The sequence below is a fragment of the Hippocampus bargibanti genome, linkage group LG04, assembly GCF_051943395.1.
Source record: "Hippocampus bargibanti isolate YZ-2025 linkage group LG04, ASM5194339v1, whole genome shotgun sequence".
NCBI classification, from domain to species: Eukaryota; Metazoa; Chordata; class Actinopteri; order Syngnathiformes; family Syngnathidae; genus Hippocampus; species Hippocampus bargibanti.
The window spans coordinates 11,094,420-11,118,566 of NC_142737.1; the positions used below are offsets into that span (position 1 = coordinate 11,094,420).

A 24,147-nucleotide genomic window follows, 5' to 3' on the forward strand; every position below is an offset into this window, starting at 1 on the left:
AACACCCCTGACCGAGAAAGCGACACACAATGCATTTTGCGGTACTTTGTTTGATCTGAAAACTTTGTGTCGATCCGTGTTGATACGAAATTAGAAGGAAAACATAAATAACGCGATGGTGAATTGTTTTGTGTTGCACCAAGACTACTATTTGATACTAGTTGACCTAAATTCCCAGCAGACAAATCAGCCCATTTCCAATGGAGCTTGGGTGCCATCTTCTGCATTTTCTGGGACGCTACACATCTGTCCTGACGCCTCAAAATGACCCGGAAGAACTTCTTTAATCGATGCAAACATTTACGCTTTCCTCTTCAGAACTATTTGAATCATATTCATAACTGGATGTGTAACAAGAAAGCATCTTCCCGAATATGAAGCCATTGTTTTGATTCTCGAGCAAGGCAAGACGTCTTGGCGTGACGTCACGAACACTTTTTAGACACTTTAAGTCATTTTTATTGGTGTTTTGCATTTGACTAAAAATATCATACTGCGTGTTTTGGGTATTTTAGATGCTATAAAACGTTTTTCTGACATCAGTTAGGAAACAAAAAAATGGTGTCGGTTGTCCTTTAAATCATGATCAGCAATCTGTTTATAAACTCACGTCGCCTTTATGAGTAGTTCCTATGGGATGAGGATTTTTTCTCCCTTTTTACAATCTTATTCTTTAAATTGGGATTCATTTGGGAGATTCTACTCTGTGATGATTTCTAAGACTAAATTCCCAAAACAGAATCTGTAACCAGAGGGAGGTCCTATTGGGAGGGAGGGCAGCGATAAAATGAGAGGAGGAGGATGCATACTCATTTTGCTCCTACGGGTTCACTTCAGAACTTTTTTTCGTTCACCTTTGACACATTTCACAACCCAAAATATTTTTCACAATAGAGGTTTTGAATTAATAAGCATTGAATGCCTTGCTGATTGCTTGGGTAAGTACAATAGTTTTTTTTTTTCCGTTACATTAATAACCTTGTGAATTAGTGAATGTGTGCTACGGGTGTTGTTATTTACTACTTGGTGAGAATACTGAAAAAGCTAAACACATCTTTCAGATTTATATAATGACTTTTGGGCTACTTTTAATTTCCCAATGTTGTAAATTTTAACATCTTACCCAATCTGCATTGAAAGAAAACATGCATACATCTGTAATCACAACACGCTTCTCTCTTATTCGCACACACTGACTGAGAGTAGGCCATAAATGGGTGAATGTGGAAACATAAGCAGCTCTTTCATGGGCTCAGCCTCTACCTGTGCAAGAAAGACGTAACTGTGCTGCGAATAAACTGATGATGGGAACTCATGGGAGCACATACACGCGCACACACACGAATAGACACACACTCACACACAGACACGGTTGTTTCTGTCACTTGGGTTTTATGAGATTCAGAGAAGGTCAAAGTTGGTCTTTCTGTGTGCAGAAAAGGTATTTCTATTCATGATTTTTGTGCTTTTTTTGTCATTCTCTGATCATGTGACTGAAAAGTGACCTTTAAAGTTTTGAAAGGCAATTGTAAATGAAATGTATTATCATTATCATTGTGAGTAGTAGTAATAGTAGTAGTAGTAGTTGTAGTTGTAGTTATATCATTATCATTATCATTATCATTATCATTATCATTATCATTATCATTATCATGATCACTATCATGATCATGTAGTAGTAGTAGTAGTAGTAGTAGTAGTAGTAGTAGTAGTAGTAGTAGTAGTAGTAGTTGTTATTATTATTATTATTATTATTATTATTATTATTATTATTATTATTATTATCTATATGACTTCACATATAAGGCGTTGTATACAAACAAAACATGTATCAGTAGCTGTATACAAACAATTCATTTTAAAAATATCATGATCATGATCATTATTATTATTATTATTATTATTATTAGTAGTAGTAGTAGTAGTAGTAGTAGTAGTAGTAGTAGTAGTAGTAGTAGTATTAGTAGTAGTAGTAGTAGTTGTTGTATTATTATTATTATTATTATTATTATTATTATTATTATTATTATTATTATCAATATGACTTCACATATAAGGCGTTGTATACGAACAAAACATGTATCTGTAGCTGTATACAAACAATTCGTTTTAAAAAGAAATACATACAGTATTCACTCTCTCAGATTGAAGTTTTTTGTTGTATTTTTCTGCCATTTCAGGAGCGCCAGTCAACTACTGAAGGATGTTAAAAAAGTGACCCACCGTAAAGATGCTTTTTTATATAAAGGTCAAAATCAAACGAGTTACATGCGCAAAATAACTTCAGCAGTCACATAACGAAACAATTGCGATTATTTTTTGCATTTTGCATATTCACATGACATTCGTGGAGTCGTTTCTGCGACTGAATGACAGCCATGTTCAAACGATGGCTTCTGGCCCTGCTGGCCCGGGTCGGCGCAGTGCTAGCGGGCCTCTGCTGTTGCGTGGCGCTGCTCTACCTGTTGGCCTGTAGACCCGCGTCCAGAGACCTCCATCGAGACCCCCTGTGGTCAACAGGGACCACTAGCAAGGAAGGCTACATGGCGTTGCTCCAGGAGAGGGAAGACTCCCACAGGCATTATGTTGACAGCCTGGGGAAGCAGATAGCGCAGCTCAAGGGGGCTCTCCAGGACCGGACGCTGCAGCTGCAGGAGTCCCTGGACAAAGCCAAAAGCAAAGGGATTCTGACTCAGGGCCTGGAGAGTTTGCACAAATCCCCCATGCAGTCTGACCTGAAGGTACAGTAATATTGATGAGATAATGTCATAGGCCGGGAGGGGGGGGGGGGGGTGACCATGACGCAAAAGTCATTTTTGTCTCTCTCCCTTTCATAATTTTTGATGCTCTAAATTGGGAATTTCTCCATTTTGATACAAATTAAGTTTTCTGATCTTATCTTAAAGGACAACCGACGTCACTTTTTTGTTTCCTAGCTGACATCAGAAAAAGGTTTTATAGTATCTAAAATACCCAAAACATGCAGGATGATATTTTGAATCAAATGCAAAACACCAATAAAAATGACTTAAAGTGTGTTGAAACTGCAAAAAAATGAAACCGGAAGTGGCCAGTTTCAGAAGGTCCCGCCCCCATGTTCGTGGTGTCACGGCAAGACGTCTTGCCTTGCTCGAGAATCAAAACAATGGCTTCAGATTCGGAGAATATACTTTCTTGTTACTCATCTAGTTATGAATATGATTCAAATAGTTCTGAAAAGGAAAGCATACATGTTTGCAATCGATTAAAGAATTTATTCAGTGTCATTTTGAGGGGGGAAATGTAGCACCGAATGTGTGTCATCTGGGGGGGTGGTGTAGCACCGAAAAGAGGCAGAAGAGGGCGACAAAGCTCCATGGAAAGCTCCGTGGAAACGGGCTGATTAATTCTTTACGATTTTTGTCAGTGAATATTAAATAGATGCTCGGTGCCACACACAAGGATTCACCATCGCGTTATTTCTGTGTTTTCCTTCTAATTTCGCCATCAACACAGATCAACACGAAGTTTTCAGACCAAACAAAGTACGTATTGCAAAATGCATTGAGGTGATGCAAGGTATGTCCTTTCTCGCTGAGGGGCGTTCCTTCAGTGACGTAGGGTGAGGACTCGTCACCAACTCAAAAACAAGACTTCCGGAATATTCAGCGCGAGTCTTGAAACGTAAAATATAGCTATATGCGGTGGAATCTTTGTAAAATACGCTCAGTAGAAGTCGTTTGAAGCCATTTTACAAATTATGGACACAACTTGTCCGGAGACGTCGGTTGGCCTTTGAAGTTAATTTCAATCTAGAAGCAAAGTGGGCCTGGGACACATCCCTGTTCTACAGTTTTCATGAATCAATGAATGAATGAATGAATGAATGGATGGATGCACAAACGAATGAATGAATGAATGAATGAATGAATGAATGAATGAATGAATGAATGAATGAATGACTTAATGAATGAATGAATGAATGAATGAATGAATGAATGAATGAATGAATGATTTAATCCTTCCAGGAGTTCTTCCGCTCACAGCTGATTCATGCAGAGGTCAATATGGGCGTACCGCTACCCAACGAATATGTTGTGATTCCATTTGACACCTTTACACTGCGAAGGTAAGAGATACTGATCTGGCATACACATTGTTCATTTGTGAGAAGTTTTTATTCTACCAAATTATTGTTGTTTGCAGTGGGGTAGCCCCTTGCATAAAAGCACTTTGAAACAGTAAAATCTGTGCCTTCATCACATCGTGGCTGGATTTCAAATATCCGCTTTAGGAGTTTTTTTTTCCCAAAATGATTTGATTTATTTTTATAGGGTAACTCAAGGTATTTATATTTTCTTTTGGAAAACTATTTTCTAAGTGTGGAAGTTCATCATCAATGTTAGGCAGGCAAGTGGGTGTCTCCCCCCTCAGGGTCTACCAACTGGAGACGGGTTTAACCAGACACCCCGAGGAGAGGCCTGTGAGGAAGGACCGCAGGGATGAGCTGATAGGCAGCGTGGAAACAGCACTTCATGTCCTGAATGGACCTCAGCAACATGTGGACACCAGCAGAAGGAAGCGCACCTTCTCCCCATCAGATTTCATTGAGGGTGAGTCTTTCTCTGCTGGCCTAGAAATATGTGAATCACAGACTAATGTGAATTATATTTTGTCCATGAATTCTTATTAAATAATTCCAAATGGTCTTTCAGCTTCCTTTCATTGCTTTTCCCCTGTTGCGCTGCTTCTAGATGTTTGTTTTGTATTTAAGCCTTTAACCAATCACATTTCAGCCATCGTTTGTTACCAGGATCAGAAATCTATGTGGACGCCCTCACAATCAGTTCTGCAGGCCCTGCAGCGTAAAAATCAATGTTGATCAAACTGTTGCTTTAACCAATCAGATTTTGAGTTGGCAACACAAGGCCTGCTCGAGGGCGCTGGAAACGCCAGAGTTTTCGCAAACTATGATTGGCTAGTCACATGATTGGCTAGTTACTAGCAGCCAATCATAGTATCACGAGCTGCTAGTGATAAGAGCATACTAGCCAGAACTAGCACATTGTATCAGCAATGAGCTGTATAAGGAAATATATTTTTGTTATGATTTAATAGCAGTTTTGTCAACCCACAATGGGTGAAGGAAAAGAAGAAATGGATTTTGTTGCAGATATACTGTCAAAGCCATTTTTAAGATGGACGTTTCAAGAATAGATGGACATCATTAAGATTGGGCAGCTCCGAAGTTAGCAAAAATAGCAAATAATATTGCAATTTTATGAGGTTTTCATGAATCCATACGTTCAAAATTCAAACAGTTTAATGACAGTATTTGTTAAGTTTCTTCAAGTCACCCTCTAGTGGACGTGTAGTAAATCATACCACACTCGCAGCTGTGGAGTGATTCAGACATAGCACTACTGAAGGCCTTGGGTTGACATGCACGGCCCACCACTCCGATGTATATATACAGAATATATACACATATATTTTATAATGTTATTTTGTCATTGGGTTTTAAAACATATGATAGCTTGGGTATCTGAAACATAAAAACACAATTCCATACATTACACATTTTATACCTGCCACAGGTAACTACATATGGTTCGCTGACCAAGCATTACATTGTACTCACAGGACTGACTCGCACCGAACGGGACAGGGGTACTGTGTACGACTTGATGTTCAAAGGCGGCGGACCGCGAGAGTACGCCAAGATGGTTCTCTTCAGGCCTTTCGGTCCTTTGGTTAAGGTGAAGAGCGTGCGAGTGGACACAAGTAGCATGCTCGTCAATATCATCGTACCGCTTTCTAAAAGGGCGCACACCTTCCGTCAGTTTGTCGACAACTTCAGGTACTATATGGAGAAAAAAAATGAGGCATTGTGGGACAGTTTTGATGGTAAGTAATGCTCAAGTCTGTGCGTTATTTTATGATGTTTGCCATAGAGAAGTGTGTATTCAGCAAGATGGCCAAGTCCATCTCACCGTGGTCTACTTTGGGCGTGAGCAGATTGACCAGGTGAAAGCCGTGTTGGATCAGACAAGCAAGTAGGTAACATGAACTTAGTTTTAACTGCCTGCTAGCTACTTACAAGCTAGCTAGCTATGTCCAGTATGTTGATTCCAGTTGGAAGGATTTACCATCTTAAAAATATATATATTTAACAATGTTAACAGGTTCAACATTCATAACGTTGGGGCCTGACATTTTTCTGAGGAGCTTGGACAGGGGAAAAAATATCACTCTTAACCAATGGCGGGTGGTGGATTTAATCGCTAGTAATGCTACATCTGAACCAATCCAGACTGAAAAAAGTGTTGTGTGATTTATTATAATTCCACTAGACCTTTCTTAAAAATGTAATTTTTTTCTTGAAAAGTCTGTCTTGAAAATGTCGTTTAACGTAAAATCTGCAACCAAATCCATTTCTTCTCCTCCTTCAGCCATTGTGTGTTGACAAAACCGCTATTAAATCAACATAATATATTTGCTTATGGGGCTCGCTACCAATACAGTGTGCTACCTCTGGCCAGTATGCTCTTGTAAGTAGAGGCTAGTGATGAACAGCTTTCGCAAACTGAGATTGGCTAGTCATTAGCACACTCTGACGTTAACCAGCACCTTCATGGCATTGGTACCAATTTTGGTTTGCCAACTCGAAACCGGATTGGTAAGAGCAACAGTTTGATTAACACGTTTGATGCGACAGGGCCCGCAAAACTGATTGTGAAGGTGATTTTTGACCCTGGTAACAAATGACGGCTGAAATGTGATTGGCTAAATACTTAAATACGAAAACACACATCTGGGAGTAGCGCAACAGGGGAAAAGTAATGAAAGGAAGCTGAAAGACAATTTGGAATTATTTAATAAGAATTCATGGATAAAATATAACAATAGTCCGTGAGTCATATATTTTTAGGCCAGCAAAGAAGGCTTTGCAGGCCTTTTAGACAATCAGTCAAAACATATAATGATCCTAAATTATGTGGTAAAGCTTTCTCCTTCTTCTACCAGAGAGACCCATTTCAAGAGCTTCACTCTGATCCAGCTCAATGAGGAGTTTTCACGTGGGCGGGGTTTAGAAGTGGGTGCCAGGGCATGGAGGCGAAGCCACAATGTCTTGATGTTTTTCTGTGATGTCGACATCCACTTCACGGCAGATTTCTTGACTTCCTGTCGCCTCAATGCAGAGCCAGGTGGGTGTTCTTTGTTGAAATTGATAGCCGCATTCAACATTTGACGTCTTCATCGGTCCAGCTTGATGCTACCTGTGCATTGGTGTGAAAAAGAAAACATTAAACAACTTTAATCTTTTTAGGGTAACTGATCGATCTAGCTTATGAGTTATTTTGTGATATTTGTTTTTGAGCAGGTAAAAAGGTGTACTACCCAATCCTCTTCAGCCAGTACAATCCATCCATCATCTACAGTAATTACACTCATGTACCATCTATACAGCAACAACTGGTGAGTTTGAGTGCCTCTGGTGCTGGAGATTACTGTATATTGGTCAGTAACTGTGGTTCAAGTGAGTACAGAGCTACAATGGGGAGTAGCTGGAAAAGGTGGTGGGCAGGCTGCTGAAGGTCCAGGAGGATTTTCCGTGCCCTTGTCTTGGTTCTTGCAGTGTGCAAGTCCTTGATAGTGGGGTTTTTCCACTGTCCTAACTGTTGGTTGAAGTTGTATTTTGTCCATTTTTGTGGCAGCCCCGAACCAAACCGTAATGGAAGAACACAGGATTGATTCGATGACTGCCGTGTAGAATTGTCGTAGCACCTCCTGTGGCAGGCCATGCTTCTTCAGCAGCCATGCAGATGATAAATAAACCACGCTGTAAAGGAACAGCCCAGCCCAACCCCCTATGTTTTTGTTATGCTCCAAAGCAAATTATGTATGTCCACTTTGTGTCCCTTGGCTGAAGTAACAAAATGGCAAATGATCAATTTCAAACACAATGAGTTATTGCAAGTATTTTTTGGTAACAAATCCCCTTCTTAAAATAAATATTTGATACCCAGTTTTTATTGACCTCTGATTTCCGATATATATATATATATATATATATATATATCGGCCTCTGATTTCCGATATATATATATATATATATATATATATATATATATATATCGGAAATCAGAGGTCAATAAAAACTGGGTATCAAATATTTATTTTAAGAAGGGGATTTGTTACCAAAAAATACTTGCAATAACTCATTGTGTTTGAAATTGATCATTTGCCATTTTGTTACTTCAGCCAAGGGACACAAAGTGGACATACATTAAAACTTAAAATAAATATTTGATACCCAGTTTTTATTGACCTCTGATTTCCGATATATATATATATATATATATATATATATATATATATATATATATATATATATATATATATATATATATATCGGAAATCAGAGGTCAATAAAAACTGGGTATCAAATATTTATTTTAAGAAGGGGATTTGTTACCAAAAAATACTTGCAATAACTCATTGTGTTTGAAATTGATCATTTGCCATTTTGTTACTTCAGCCAAGGGACACAAAGTGGACATACATAATTTGCTTTGGAGCATAACAAAAACATAGGGGGTTGGGCTGGGCTGTTCCTTTACAGCGTGGTTTATTTATCATCTGCATGGCTGCTGAAGAAGCATGGCCTGCCACAGGAGGTGCTACGACAATTCTACACGGCAGTCATCGAATCAATCCTGTGTTCTTCCATTACGGTTTGGTTCGGGGCTGCCACAAAAATGGACAAAATACAACTTCAACCAACAGTTAGGACAGTGGAAAAACCCCACTATCAAGGACTTGCACACTGCAAGTATATATATATATATATATATATATATATATATATATATATATATATATATATATATATATATATATATATATATATATATTGTAATTTTGTTGTGTAAATGTAATTTGAGATATTCATACATTTATTTGAGTTCACAATCATGGCAACCCCCCCCCTGGACGAAACACAGACTAAATGAAATGTATTACATTATTATTATTATTATTATTATTATTATTATTCATTACAATGTGGTCCGTGACAAAAAAAAAACGAGTTCGACAACTCTGACGGACATCAACAATCATGCCAAAAGATGCACATTTGGAAATGAATCCACTTCCTTTCTATTAGGATAAAACACAGGATAATATAGTATAGTGAGATTTCTAAATAACTTCAGTAAAAAAATAAAACGATCTTAAAATGCTATTATTTTTAATTATATGCACGAATCAAAAAACAAATAAACAAAAAACAAAGAAAAAGCCATGAAATAGCAAGACCACTATGGATGGAGGGTTACTGTATGTCTACTCTTTACACTAAAGTGTCCTCTCCCACCACCCCCTTCCACTTTTTTTCCAGGTGATAAGACGCGACACGGGTTTCTGGAGAGATTTTGGCTTTGGGATGGCATGCCAGTACAGGTCGGATTTCCTCAACATAGGTAAGGACTAAGCGACATGATGAAGAAATGTTACATTACTGTACGTATACACTGACATAAAATAGCAAGAAGAGTGGACGTTTATAGCATATAGCAAAAGTTTCTAAAAAGGAAATATCAAATTGCTGAATTTCGTTTTTTAAGAACACTAACAAATCTCATTTCACCTCAGTGTCTTTATTTATTGCATCCTTCTTAATGTCACAAATTACTGCTGGTGTCAGTTTGAATCATATGTTTGTTACGATTTGCAAGGTGATGGACCCCAAAAAAGCAGGCAAGAGGGAGAAATGAGCTCTATTTGACAAATTGAAGTCAGCAGGAACAAATGTCACACAACAAAGTCATCAGAACAGAAAGGTCCAAAGTAGCAAACAAAACCATGAGTAAAACATGACATGGTGAAACAAACCCGACAGGGTGAAACAAACAATGACCCGACCATGAATGGTCGTGCCGGGAGTCCTTTTACCGTTAAGTGTCACTAATGGCACTTAACACTTAATGACCTTTTTAAAATTGCATTTTTTTGTGTAGCTCTCTCTCTTGTTTGTATTTATAATTATAATTGTATTTTATTTATTGTATTCTATTTGTGATTGTATTTCATTTATTTTATTCTATTTGTGATTGTATTTTATTTATTATAGTACCTATGCTTGTCTGTGACTGTAAAGTGTCCTTGAGAGCTTTGAAAGCTGCTTAAAATGTAATGTATTATTATTATTATTATTATTATTATTATTATTATTATTATTATTATTATTATTATTATTATTATTATTATTATGACAAACGGCCAACAGGTGTGCTGCAGCAGGTTGAGCCCTACAGTGCCGCCCGTTGGTCACAAAACAAAACGTGACAATGTTATGATACAACTGCAGGATATTGCAAAAAATAAAATTACGGAAGTAGCACTCACGAGAAAGCCTCTGGATTCTGACACGTAGTGAATTTCCTTTTCACTGTGAGTGGTTGTCCACTCTCTGCAGGTGGTTTTGACCGCAGCATCAAAGGCTGGGGGCTGGAGGATGTGCATCTGTACAGGAAGTATCTACACAGCAAACTGATGGTGGTGCGCGCTCCATCCCGTGGTCTCTTTCACTTATGGCATGAGAAGACGTGTGCTGATGAATTGCCACCGGACAAGTACCAAATGTGCATGCGGACCAAAGCCATGAGCGAGGCTTCACATGGGCAACTGGGAGAGCTACTTTTCAAAGCAGATATCCAAGCGCACCTTGACAGGAAAAGTACAAAATCTTGAAGAGTTGGACGTTGAATTCATAGTTAATTGAACCAAAGATGACATTCAAATGGGAATAAATAAAAACAATTAATTAATAAAATATCTGTGTCATGCTTTTGTACAATAGTCCGAGAATCAAGAATTGCAGTAATTGCCCTTCCTGGTTTCATCCACCGCAAAATCTTGGAGGTGGAAGAGCATCTGTTTTTTTATTAAGGGACCCATGGCGATAGATAGGTCAGTGCGAAATTGAAGGGTGTGAAGAGCAGACGTGAGTTTAGCACAATGGATACAGGCCAGTAAATACCGTAAAAGGATCTTTTATTTCCCTAAATTCCATAATAATATTAATAATAACATTAAACTTTGAAAAATACGTTGATTGAAGGATAGGGTGCTGTCAAAGTTGCCGCAGGTCTGCAGTCGGGGAGGGAGGGTGACAAAGTGGAGAGGTTGAGCGTGATGTTTTGACTAAATTTGGGCCAAGTATGGTTAACTTTGATTTGGAGGAGCTGATTTATATTTAGTATGACAATAAGCTTCTACTATTTTTATTCATTTCTTTTATATTTTGCACCAGATGTGTTTTTGTCCTATTGTTGTCAAGATTTGAAACTTGTTTACCCACATGCTACTGCCTTGTAAACCGAGGTCCTCTTCTGTTTTTTTTTTTTTTTTGCCTGACGTTATTGAATAGAAGACAGCTGAAAACGCGCGTGGAATAGGCTCGAGGCCAAATCCAATCGAACAAAGTGCAGTGTTGGCATGTTTTAATGACAATGTGACTCCTCCAAACCTCATTATCGTAGCTCAGGATGAGTGACACGAGGCAAGGGGCAGGGCCTCTCAGTGGCAATCGCCCGAGGGCATGCTTGGCACCTGATTGGCTACTCCTATTTCCAACTTCCGTATTTTGTGCTGCGTTCGTGTTCAACCGTTAAACGGACATTTTTCTACCGTCACTGCTTTTTTTGTTTTCTTCTTCTATTTGTTCCATGAAATATATTTAATTCAGACATATAATATTAATTGCTTAAATGAGATATTTTTTGTCACGTATCAAATCTAAAATATCCCGTATATTACTTCTTTTTGACCCTCATGCTCATCTGTCAGAAATTGCTGCCGTAAAAAACTAACATTTCCCAGCAGAACACAACATTCTCATTATTCACAACGGTAACGAGGTTCTTGTTTCTGTGGTTTCACCGGAGACGTTTTACTCGAACGCAGCTGTGGAGAAATGTGCTCGAACAACTATCACGGACCTAACACTGTCCAAGCGTGGATAAGTTAGATGCGCGTTTTTAATTATTTTGGCCGTATTTTATGGAATAAGACAGCGAAACGAAGGGATTTTTAGTCACCATTTATTTTTATTTCACAACACAAAGAAGACAACATGTTTGAAGTTTCTGGAATTCCATATTTCCTGCTGGACATTACTTGTCTCATACTCGGTATGTGAAATTGTCCATTCTTTAAGATACCTTACACTCTACTGGTATTTCTCCCCCAAGTACATTATTTCTAAAGTGTATTTTTTTCGATTGAGGTTAAGAGCATTTAAATAGTATACACATAGGGAAGCTTGATGTGTGGAACGGCAGACAGGGCAATGGAAAAGTTCTACCCCGTGTGTGAGTTTTCCAGCCCAAAGTTGTATTTTTAGTCCACTACTGTATTTGCTTTGTAATCATAAGAAACCTGAAGCACCAACAGAATTGCTGCCACTGACTCTGTAGCCTGCACTCTGGTTCCATAACTGTCCGTTTGGTTCGATGTGACTAGTTGGTGTAATTTTCCCCTTTGGTACAGTAGTCATGTATTTTGCTATGTAGTAACACCATCTAGTTGTTCAGTCTGTTTGAAGATGTTTTGTAATATCACCGCAGGGCCGAATTACAAACAGTCGACTCACTTAAAAAGCAAACATTTTGTGTCATTATCTGGCTAGGCTGGTAGGACTAAACTACCTTCTCTTAATTCTGTGAAGTATTTCTTAACAAAAGCAATTAAGCATAATTTAATATAGTAATTTAGACGAAAAATAATTGATTGTTCGTCTCCAAAGTCATGCTCAACTCGAGTGTTTGTCTCACTATTGAATCTGTTTTCTCCTAGGCTGCCAGTGACAAAAGTTGTACTGTGTTTATCTTTTCTCTCTTTCTTCTTCTCATTGCCCTTAAATATATGCCATTGTTTATATTGTTTATGAAATACACATGTTTCATGTTTCTGTCATGTATGCATGTATATATATATATTGTACACACACAAAGCTGTTGAAAAATAATACAGTATATGAGAGCAATGCCAAAAACCACACATAACAGAATGAGGAGTTGAAAATACGTTTCTGATTAGCAAAAGGGTCAGCACTTAAATCAATAAGCAGCTCCAAAATGTAATTGCTGAATATCATCCTCTCAAACTGGTAGCCCTTCCATTAATCAATAGCCAATAAGGAGCTCTTTATTTCAAAAAGGTTGGTGACCCTTGCACGAGAAATATTGTGATCAGTTCTGCCAATTTGAATGAAACAAAATCTGTTCTCAAATGCTAGGGCCATGAAACCCTGCCCCACTAAAAAAATAAATTCCACATAGTGTAACATATTTCTTATTCTATGTATCTCTAGCTTTCTAGTAAAAAACAATTTTCGATCCATGCTTGTGCCTTTGTTTGCCCTCCACTAGTGGGACTCCCTTTCGTCATCCTGACTCCTCAGCACAACCCCTTCAAACGAGGCTTCTTCTGCGATGATGACTCCATCCGATACCCCCTCAAAGAGGACACCATTTCCTACCAACTCCTTGGGGGCGTGATGATCCCTTTCACGCTCATTGCCGTAAGCATGGAATAGTCTGCGATATCGTGATGTCATCCATTCTGGGGCATCCATCCTTCCCCTCTGTAGCTCCCACTCTCGGTTCCTTTACAGATCATCTGTGGTGAGTGTCTTTCCGTCTACCTGTCCCACATCAAGAAAAAAAGGCTTGGCCGCAAGTATGTAGCGTGTGTCTACAAAGCCGTGGGCTGCTACTTATTCGGAGCGGCGGCCAACCAGTCGCTGACAGATATCGCTAAGTACTCTGTGGGGCGTCTCCGGCCGCATTTTTTGGCCGTGTGCAAGCCGCGGTGGGATCGCATCAACTGCAAAGCCGGAGGATATGTGGAGAACTTCACCTGTACAGGTGACAAGTTCCTGGTGGATGAAGCCAGGTAGAAACATTACTCCGTTGACCATTTGTTGTATTTTTTATGCAATGTATTTTCCGGTGTATAAGGTGCACCGGAGTATAAGGCGCACCCCCAATGAATGATGTATTTTCAAATGTTTTCCATGTATAAGGCGCACCGGAGTACATATAAGGCGCCCTTCACTGAATGAAAAATGTTTTCCAAATATATAAATATATAAAATTTTCCAAATATACGGCACACCACATTATAAGGTGCTACAGTAGAGGCAGGAGTTACGCACTACTACAGGGTGAAATGGAGTCGGTGGCTGTTGTGGCTTAATATTACTTCCCATAGAAGGCGCACCTGCGTAGAAGGCGCAGGGTCATCTTTTGAAGAAAATCAAGGCTTTGGGGTGTGTACGTCTGTGTAAGCTCTCAGTCGTACAGGAGTGGTCCATCGATGAGAAGGTTTCTTCAGCCGTCATCTGTACAAATTTGAAGGTTTCGGACGTTTCGCCTCCTATCCAAGAGGCTTCGTCAGCGAACTAAAGTCTGACTGGTCGTATCGGCCCTATTTATATATCCCTAATGTCCAGACATAGCGGCGCCGGACACAGCTATAATATGTCCCTACTCTCAGGTTGGGGGGAGCAGAGGAACACTCCCTGTGGCCCCACTGATTGTTCCTACATTCCCGACTAACGACTGGCCTATTTGCCCCACTCCCACCGGTATCACCTCATCAGCATTACGAATGTTGCCTAACCTGTTTTGCCTAAGCAGGCTATTGTATGAACGATCCAAATTGAACCTCACCCCACCAGACCGGTTTAATGAAGGAATTGGGGTGTGTATTTTACACCGGAAAATACGGTACTTAAAGCACCGTAATATGTTAACAAAAATAGCAATGGCAACAAATTAAGGGTCATTGATTTTTATTCTTATGAACATAGTATAAACTAAAAATATATTATTATTTTTTTTCCATAAAAAGGGCAGAAATAAAATTTGAATATTGTTGTTTTCCCCTTCCCTTAGAAAAAGCATATTCAGTACCCCTTTTTTCCTCAATTTTTTTTCTTTTCTTCATTTTAAGCCAAAATACAAAGGAAACTACGTTCATATATATTTTTTATTTAAATATAGAAAAATGTCACTACATATGGAGATGCATGATTTTTGTTGGATTATAACGATTTATAGAAATTATTATTACAGGTCCAAATATTGTCAGGCATAGTTTATATAAAGGCGGAAAGAGGAAAAAAGACCTTTTGTTTGAAGTTCCAAATAATCCACTTCGGACCCCAAAAAAACACTGATGCTCCTTCCCAAAAATCTATTTAGCTGTCTAGCTATCTAGCTACAGTATCTAACTATCTAGCTATTTAGCTATCTATCAAATTCTATACAGCATATTTAAATAAGATATTTTTTGTCAATGTTTTTTTTTTTTACTTTTGCAGGCTGTCCTTCTACTCTGGACATTCGTCGTTCTCCATGTACTGCATGTTGTTTCTGGTTGTAAGTAAAATCTTTTTTTTTGTGTATTTAAAATGAGATGACCCTCAATAACCCTTGCACAAAATTTGAAAAACATGCAGTGTCAGGGATCACTGATCTACTATATGAAAATAAAATGGCAAAACGCAATATGCTAACATGTAGAAAAAAATGTATCGTATTGTATAAAAAATGCAATCTCAATAGCAGTACGATAGTCAGATTTTAAAATGAGTTCAATCTGTTTTTGCGTGTTGTATCTTGCAAAATTGTTGTCCCGTTTGGGATTTTGAAACAACAGATTTGCCATTTTCCTTGCAGTTTAATTCATTCCAAGAACTTAAAAAGTCTATTAGGCAATAAGAGAAGGTTTCTTCAGCCGTCATCTGTACAAAAGTGAAGGTTTCGGACGTTTCGCCTCCTATCCAAGAGACTTCGTCAGCGAACTAAAGTCTGACTGGTCGTATCGGCCCCATTTATATATCCCTAATGTCCAGACCTAGTGGTGCCGGACACAGCTATGATAGGTCCCTACTCTCAGGTTGGGGGGGGCGCGGGACCCCCCCCTGTGGCCCCACTGATTGTTCCTACATTCCTGACTAACGATTGGCCTATTACCCCCACACCCCCCGGTATCACCTCATCAGCATAACGACCCTCATCAGCATTGCGAAAGTTGCCTAACCTGTTTTGCCTGAGCAGGCTATTGTATGATATCATATCATATGATATCATATCATATGATATCATATCATATGATATCATATGGGAGGCTATTGTATGATATCATATCATATGATATCATATCATATGATATCATATCATATGATATGATATCATACAATAGCCTGCTCAGGCAAAACAGGTTAGGCAACTTTCGCAATGCTGATGAGGGTCGTTATGCTGATGAGGTGATACCGGGGGGTGTGGGGGTAATAGGCCAATCGTTAGTCAGGAATGTAGGAACAATCAGTGGGGCCACAGGGGGGGGTCCCGCGCCCCCCCCCCCCAACCTGAGAGTAGGGACCTATCATAGCTGTGTCCGGCACCACTAGGTCTGGACATTAGGGATATATAAATGGGGCCGATACGACCAGTCAGACTTTAGTTCGCTGACGAAGTCTCTTGGATAGGAGGCGAAACGTCCGAAACCTTCACTTTTGTACAGATGACGGCTGAAGAAACCTTCTCATCGATGGACCACTCCTGTACGACTGAGAGCTTACACAGACGTATTAGGCAATAAGCATAAGTACTGTATTACCTTACTACTTGATTTTTGACTTATTGTTTGTTGACATTTTATTGTGTTGTGTGACATATTTGATCGCTGAATTGAAATAAATAACTTTGTTCATGAAGGCATCACTGTTACTGTCTATATATATAATTTAAATGAAATCATTTTCTGCCGCTGCCAGTTGTACATCCAAGCCAGGCTGAAGGTCAAGTGGGCGAGGCTGCTGCGGCCCACTGTGCAATTCTTCCTGCTCTCCACAGCCGTCTATGTGGGTCTGTCCCGCGTGTCCGACTACAAGCACCACTGGACCGACGTGCTTGCCGGCCTCCTGCAGGGCGGCGCTGTGGCCGCCTTCACTGTGAGTTCTGACCCCTTGGTGTTTAACTTTTTTTCTCCCGCGTATGGGGATGACCAGTGAAGAGAGTGAGACGAAACTGCTCTATCTTTGTATTTCACTCATTCACAGCCAGACGTGCAAAAATGTGTCCACTCCAGCGCCGGCGTTTTTGTCACTGTCACTTGAATTCCAAGACCCACAGAATATTGAGTTTTAGGACTACCTAAACATTCAGTACAACGTTAGAAACCTTAGACTCTCTTCTTTCATCAGAAAAAAAGAGTTAATTCCTAAATTATATGGATCTGGAGTTATATGAGCTTGAAATGAGTGCGGCTGTCCAAAATACAATGCGATACATACATATTGCTTTATATAGGACTTTAACAACAGCTGAAGCTGGAAAAAAACGCTAACATGGAAAAAAAGGGAAATCATGCCCCCTTGTGGAAAGGCAAATACCTTGCCAGATGCCATGGACAGCACTTTATCGACACCCAAATCCGAATAAATTCAGGAATGGCTCTACGTCATATTTTCAATTCCCGAATAAATTTGTGAATGGCAGTGAATGAGTTAAATACATTTCATAATCTGCACATGAATAGAATCACCACTTTTGTCTCTTCTTAAATTCAGAGTAAAAGCACTTTTGTTTCCACCCGCAGGTGTTCTGCGTGTCCAATTTCTTCCAGCAGCCCCTTGAGGTGGGCGTGTCCCAGGAGGAGGGAAGCCAGCACACCAGTTTACATGAGAATCCCCCTAATTCCAACCACTACGGCAGCACTGACTGAACCACCTCACCTCAATCAGTGATCACCCCTGCAGGCGGAGCGATCGGGGTAGGGGTGGCAGCACATGCACTTTACTGAGATAACTACACATTTTTGGCACAATCTGAGCGCCTTGTCAAGCGGGAGGGGACTTTTTTTACAACAGGGTGCCATGGGGTGGATATATGCCGTGTGTCACGGAGGAATGAAATTCCATTTGCTGTGAATATAATGGGAGGCTTGTGCACTCACTGCGAGCAACCTTGTAATGGAGAGTCTGGCACATTTCAACACCTCCACTATCCTGAAATGAGACACACAGGTACTGTACAACATCCCCCGCACCCCCCAAAAAAATCCGTTTTTGAGTGACGTTTAAAGATGGACTGAAAATGTACGATAATACTTTTTCAATGGATGGACCAATACAGGAAACTCAACCCTGCGGTGAATAATGAAAATCTGTCATCAATATATAACTATGGATGCCACCACATGGTTGCAAAGATAGCGACGATACTGAAGCATCAAGACCATGGATCTAGCACGTATGATGCTCAATCTTTAAATGATATCGTTTGTTAGTATACTGTATTTACCCGTGCATAAGGCGCACCGGAGTATAAGAATGGTGAATTTTCAAACTTTTTCCATATATAGGGCGCACCTTCAATGAATGAAAAACATTTTCCAAATATAATATATAAATATATAAACAAATTCCAAATATGCTCTCCAGTGAACATTTCCTGGAATTTTATGCACAATATTAAAAAGTCATACGTCCTCGTGAAAGTCACAGCTGATTGAAAAGTATACATATTCACGAGTTCATTAATTCGGAATGGGCGAAGCATTAGAAATACTGATGGGTTCATATGTGAGGCCAGAAAGACAAAAGAAATGCTGAGACTGATCACACTTAAATGAAGAATTCAGATTGAGTTTTATATGATTTTTTTAAATTATACTCACCGTATTTTCCGGTGTGACTGGAAGATAAAGCATCTTAAAGGACTGAAGTTCTGTTTGTGATGTAATGTAAGGAAAGAGATGCCCATTTCACTGTAAGATCAGAGCATTGTCATCAAATGGTGAGTATAGTTTTTGCTTTTTTGAATGTTGCTGTGCCGATTACCATTTTGTGTTTGGGAGCCTTTTACTCAGCGAGTTGCTTGTTCTGTCGCCACAAAGGGACATATGTCTTCTTGTGTCAGGAAGGGCATCCAACGTAAAAGCTTGGCCAAAACAAACATGCGGATCAAACCTCTAAAGATGGAGGACACTGATTTGCTTTGGCGACCCCTTGAAGGCAAAAGCCGAAAAGGAAAAGAAGATTTTCCGGTGTATAATGCTCACTAGAGTATAAGGCATACCTCCAATGAATGGTGTCTTTTTCGAACTTTTTCCATATATAAGGCGCACCTTGAATTAATAAAAAGTTTTCCAAATATAATATATAAATCTATAAAAAAATTTGGTGGGTGCTCAATATTACTTTACATATAAGGAGCACCTGCATATAAGGCGCAGGGTCATCTTTTGAAGAAAATCAATGCTTTTGAGTGCGCCTTATACACCGGAAAATACGGTATTCGCCTAAATACGAGTAATGTGCGAGCATACAAAAATATGCAAATGTAAGTCATTCAAGTCAGCTTTTCGCATATACACACAACTAAATGTAAGGGAAAACCGGCAAAGTTATTCATACCTGTCAATGAGATAGAAGTCTAACAAGTTGTAGAAAAAGTGTAGACTCGGCAAATGTGTGTACTGGTTTTTCAAAAAATAAGGGAAGGTCAAGATAAGTTCACCTGAAAAGGTGACCTATTATATCTTAGGCTTATCCTGAAATTTCACTTGAAAGCTAACTCGGTTTTTATGCAAGATGTGAAAAGACATTTTTTTCCCCAATCCCAATATTTCAAACCTGTCCTGTACCTGTCATAATAACATGTCTGTGACGTGCTTTTGGTTAGTCCTGCCCAAGACCAAAAATAGCATCATTTGTGCTCATTATATTGCTTTAAAAAATAGCTTTTTTAGCACCATGGAGCCTAATTTCAACTCATGGTTGTACTATGTGTGTGTATATGCCATATGAACACATTGCCAAACACAAACACCCCTCCACACCTGTGCCTCCAGCATGTCAACAACAAAGTGCCGCTTATCGGAGTGTTATATCGATATAATTTGTGTGCATTCATTCATTGCCTTTTATTGTGGCCAGTGGCAACTTGTGAAAGGCTCAGTCACATGTTGAATGTGTGTGTCCGTGCGCCCGTCTGTGTTTTTCATTTTATTCAAATTTACCCAAATCAAAGCTGTTCAATCTTTTCAGTTTTCATTTCTCTGATGACCATACCAAATTCATGAAAACAATGATGATCTTTATTATTCAACATCAAAAGTTTTTTGATGTTTTGTTTTTACTAGGTGTTATTTGTTTTTAAAAATTACGAGGCAGGCCAGATCAAACGCTCCCACGGGTGACGGGTGCTGTTGAAAATATGAAAAATTAAACAAGTGAATGTTGCTCGTTCTTTTTTCATCTGCCTTTTTTTAATGTCCAGGTAACATCCGACTTACGACAGAGTTCTGTTCCGTCCAAACGGTCCTAAGTCGAAATGGCCGTAAGTTGAAATCCATTCAAAATGTTGAATAGAGACTCGGAAGCTAAATGGCTCACAAACTCCCCCCCTCTGGTGCCATCACGCGGTTGATTGCTGTGTAAGAGTGAGATGCTGGCTGGCTGGCCAAAATTGTCGGACGCGTTGCCGGGCTGCTAGCGCGTTGTGGTGCCAGGCGTAGAATATATTTTTTTAAATAGGGTCTGGATGTCATGGTCGTAAGTACGGGTGGTCGGTCGTAAGTCGAGCTGGTCATAAGTCGAATGTTGCATGTATTTGTTATTTAGTTTCTTTTAACTTCAAGATGGCACCGCAAGAGTGGCTGCCTTTACGCTCCTGTATTTTGTTTTTGTACGTCTTCCCTTCCTCTTCCTTCCATCACTTTGCTGCTGTGAAATGTCAATTTCTCCACTGCGAGACTAATAAAGGCTAATCCAATCCATATTACAGGTAACATCCGATTTACGACCGAGTTCCGTTCCGACCAAACGGTCATAAATCGAAATGGTCGTAAGTCAAAATCCATTCAAAATGTTGAATAGAGACTCGGAGGTTAAGTGACTCACAAACTGCCCCCTCTGGTGCCATCACACGGTCAATTGCTGTGCGAAAGTGAGATGTTGGCTGACTGGCCAAAATTGTCGTACGCGTTGCCTGCCTGCTAGCGCGTTGAAGTGCCAGGCGTAGAATAAAAAAATGAAAAATAGGGTCTGGATGTCATGGTTGTAAGTACTGGTGGTCGTAAGTTGAGTCGGTCGTAAGTCGGATGTTACCTGTATTTGTTTTATCGCCTTTTTTATCTATTTCATTTTTCTCATAAATGCGCAAATTTAATGTTTCATTTAACTCATTCACTGCTAGAAGATGTGCAAAAATGTGTCCACTCCAGTGCCAAGGTTTTTGTCATTTTTAGACAAATTGCAGGACCCACAGAATATTGAGTTTTAGGACTACATAAACATTCAATGCAGCATAAGAAACCTTGAACTCTTCATTCATCAGAAAAAAAAGTTATTTCCTAAGTTACTGTATATGCATCTGGAGTTATCTGGGCTTGAAATGGCAAATGCTGCCCATTCGTGGGAGGGAAAAACATTGCCAGAGACCATGGCCAGCGCTTTATCGGCACCCAAACAAGAAAAAAGCAAAACCCCAACAAATTCAGAAATGGCGCGCCACGCCATATTTTCAATTCCCAAATAAATTCGGGAATGGCAGTGAATGAGTTCATCAAACAAACGCACCGTATCGGCGTGTCCAGTGAAATGTATCTTGCCGACTCGTACCGAAACTACCTTATTTTAACATGCAAACAATTGCTTGTAAGCATTCGGCTCAGTGAGCCCGACCACAGAAACCACTTTGAAATCCTTGTTCACTCTCATGACAGCGTATCGGTGGTTTGAGTGGTTGATCAACATGCCCCCTCAGGTGCACTCTGTGAGTCTACCAGACGAAACAACCGTGGTTGTCTATGCGTCACCAAAAGAGTCGTCTGTCAGTTATTAAAGACCTTGGTAAACGGCTGCTGTGAAAATCGATTGTGCAACAAATGATGCATGGCAGTGTGCGTAACTGCTGAGTGTTTGTTTGCATCACCGCGTTGCAGAGAAAAAAAAGTGACAACCTCACGCACTCATCAGAACTAAAATCAACGACTTTGATAATGGCTGACAGAAAACAAGGTGTTTGTTGAATTGTGGAGTTAATACAGCAATCCCTTGTTTTTGTGGTTAACTCATTCACTGTCATTCATGAATTTATTCGGGAATTGAAAATATGACAGAGTGCCATTCCTGAACTAGCTTGGGTTTTGTTTTTTCTTGTTTGAGTGCCAATAAAGCGCTGGCCATGGCCTCTGTTTTTTCTTTTCCACAAGGGGGAAGCATTTCTCTATTTTCCATGTTATCGCTTTGTTGCAGCCTCAGCTGTTGTTAAATCTATATCTTTTCATAACTTTGCTGCTATGTTACTTCCGGGTAGAGTGAACTGTGGCGCGAATGGCTGCAGCTGCTCACCCGCACAAGAAAATGTCTTATCTCGTGACTGTGAAGTGCCCTTGAGAGTTTTGAAAGGCACTTAGAAATGAAATGTATTATTATTATTATTATTAGGTAAACCAATTTGTATGTATTGCATCGTATTTTGGACAGCCACCCTCATTTCAAGCTTATATAACTCCAGGCCCATATAACTTAGGTATTAACTTTTTTTCTGATGAATGAAGAGAGTTTACGGTTTATTACGCTGCATTGAATGCTTATGTAGTCCTAAAACTCAATATTCTGTGGGTTCTATAATTCAAGTGTCAATGACAAAAACCATGACACTGGAATGGACACATTTTTGCACATCGTCTGGCAGTGAATGAGTTAATGAGGAGCAGGACCACCCGCGATAGACAAAATTCCGTGAAGTAGGGTTTGGCCATTCCACCCAGTCCCCGGCATTTTTTTTACTGGGATTACTGTAATCCATTTAAACAACCGTGTTCTTATACTGTAACATTGAAATGGTTTTATTATCAATCATACACAGCCTTTCCGATGATGTTTTCCTTTTTTAGTAAACATTTGATAAAAGTTAGATGGAAGGTGAGTGACCTTTAAAACGGCCAGCATGTGGTCACATTTTGAGGTAGCATGACTGCTTTAGAGTGCCTGGTTGTTGTTAGTGGTGCTGGAAGTGTACACATGTGAAATGAACACTGTTTTTTTTAAGTCTGATGAGAACAACTGATGTGGACGATGAGTTTTGGCATGCGTGGCCACTTTGGGGCATCTCAGTGTCAGCCCTGAATACATCACACAAGAGAGGACTGGAAAGATTTCTCAAATTTGACCAGCAGCATATCAACCCGGGCTTTACGTTGACAGCTACTTCGGAGCACTTGGTGCGGTAATTCTTTTGACATTCAATTAAAAGAAAGCAACCTTCACGCATGCCACACTTTTGTCCATCATCGCTGTCATGTATTCCAGCTAAATGTGTAACCTGATAACTGTGCTGTGACTTTTTCGCCACTCAATTGCAGGCGTCATGGCTTTGGTTTTACAATCATGTTGGAGCGGTGGAACTGCTAATTAAATTGAACAAGTGCTGAATGGTTGAGATGGTTCCAGACTGCTTTGTGAGATGACTCATTCAGTGAGTATGAAGCATCTGTGTTGTCATGCGCTGCTGCTACTTAGGAGATCTCGCCTGCTGTTACAATTGAAGCCCTCATAAACGCAGCTTCAGTCACTCAATGACTCAATCACATGAATCACGTCATTCCTGGCAGGCGAGACGTTGATGCCGATAGGTACCGATCCATCTTGAAACTAAAATATAAATTTTACTTTTTTTAAATTGCAATGAATGTACAGTATTGTGAAACACTTGGTTGGTTCTATTTTAACTCGTTCACTGCCAGATGATGTGGAAAGACGTGTCCACTACACTGCCAGGGTTTTTGTCATTTTCACTGAAATTACAGGACGCAGAATATTGAGTTTTAGGACTACATAAACATTCAATGCAGCGGAAGAAAGCTTAGACTCTCTTCATTCATCAGAAAAAAAGTTAATACCTAAGTTATATGGGCCTGGAGTAATATAAGCTTGAAATGAGGGTGGCTGTCCAAAATACGATGCAATACATACAAATTGGTTTTTGACTGACTTTTTGGTTCATGGGATTCACATAAACCAAATTCCATCTCAAATTGGAATATTACACATTTCCAAAATATAAAACGTGCAAGAAT

The 24,147-nt window shown here is 39.6% G+C and overlaps 2 protein-coding genes across 3 annotated transcripts; both read left to right on the forward strand.

Moving 5' to 3' along the window:
* The first annotated feature begins 802 nt into the window (after positions 1 to 802).
* Positions 803 to 10,787, forward strand: LOC148898961 (chondroitin sulfate N-acetylgalactosaminyltransferase 1-like). The gene is made up of 10 exons (XM_088995453.1): positions 803 to 938; positions 2,181 to 2,741; positions 4,008 to 4,108; positions 4,414 to 4,592; positions 5,623 to 5,839; positions 5,934 to 6,035; positions 7,006 to 7,187; positions 7,364 to 7,458; positions 9,386 to 9,467; positions 10,463 to 10,787. Exons 2-10 carry the CDS (start codon positions 2,370 to 2,372, stop codon positions 10,735 to 10,737), a joined length of 1,605 nt encoding a protein of 534 aa, XP_088851579.1. The 5' UTR covers positions 803 to 938; positions 2,181 to 2,369; the 3' UTR covers positions 10,738 to 10,787.
* Positions 10,788 to 11,900: 1,113 nt separating this feature from the next.
* On the forward strand, positions 11,901 to 19,466 carry LOC148898962 (phospholipid phosphatase 1-like). Of its 2 annotated transcripts, XM_088994004.1 has the most exons (7): positions 11,901 to 12,179; positions 13,419 to 13,570; positions 13,664 to 13,944; positions 15,377 to 15,434; positions 16,835 to 17,011; positions 17,659 to 17,832; positions 17,930 to 19,466. In XM_088994004.1, exons 1-6 carry the CDS (start codon positions 12,122 to 12,124, stop codon positions 17,782 to 17,784), a joined length of 852 nt encoding a protein of 283 aa, XP_088850130.1. In that variant the 5' UTR covers positions 11,901 to 12,121; the 3' UTR covers positions 17,785 to 17,832; positions 17,930 to 19,466. The 2 variants fall into 2 exon arrangements, with proteins under 2 accessions (XP_088850130.1, XP_088850129.1); XM_088994003.1 differs by having other exon boundaries at positions 17,659 to 19,466.
* The last annotated feature ends 4,681 nt before the right edge of the window (positions 19,467 to 24,147 follow it).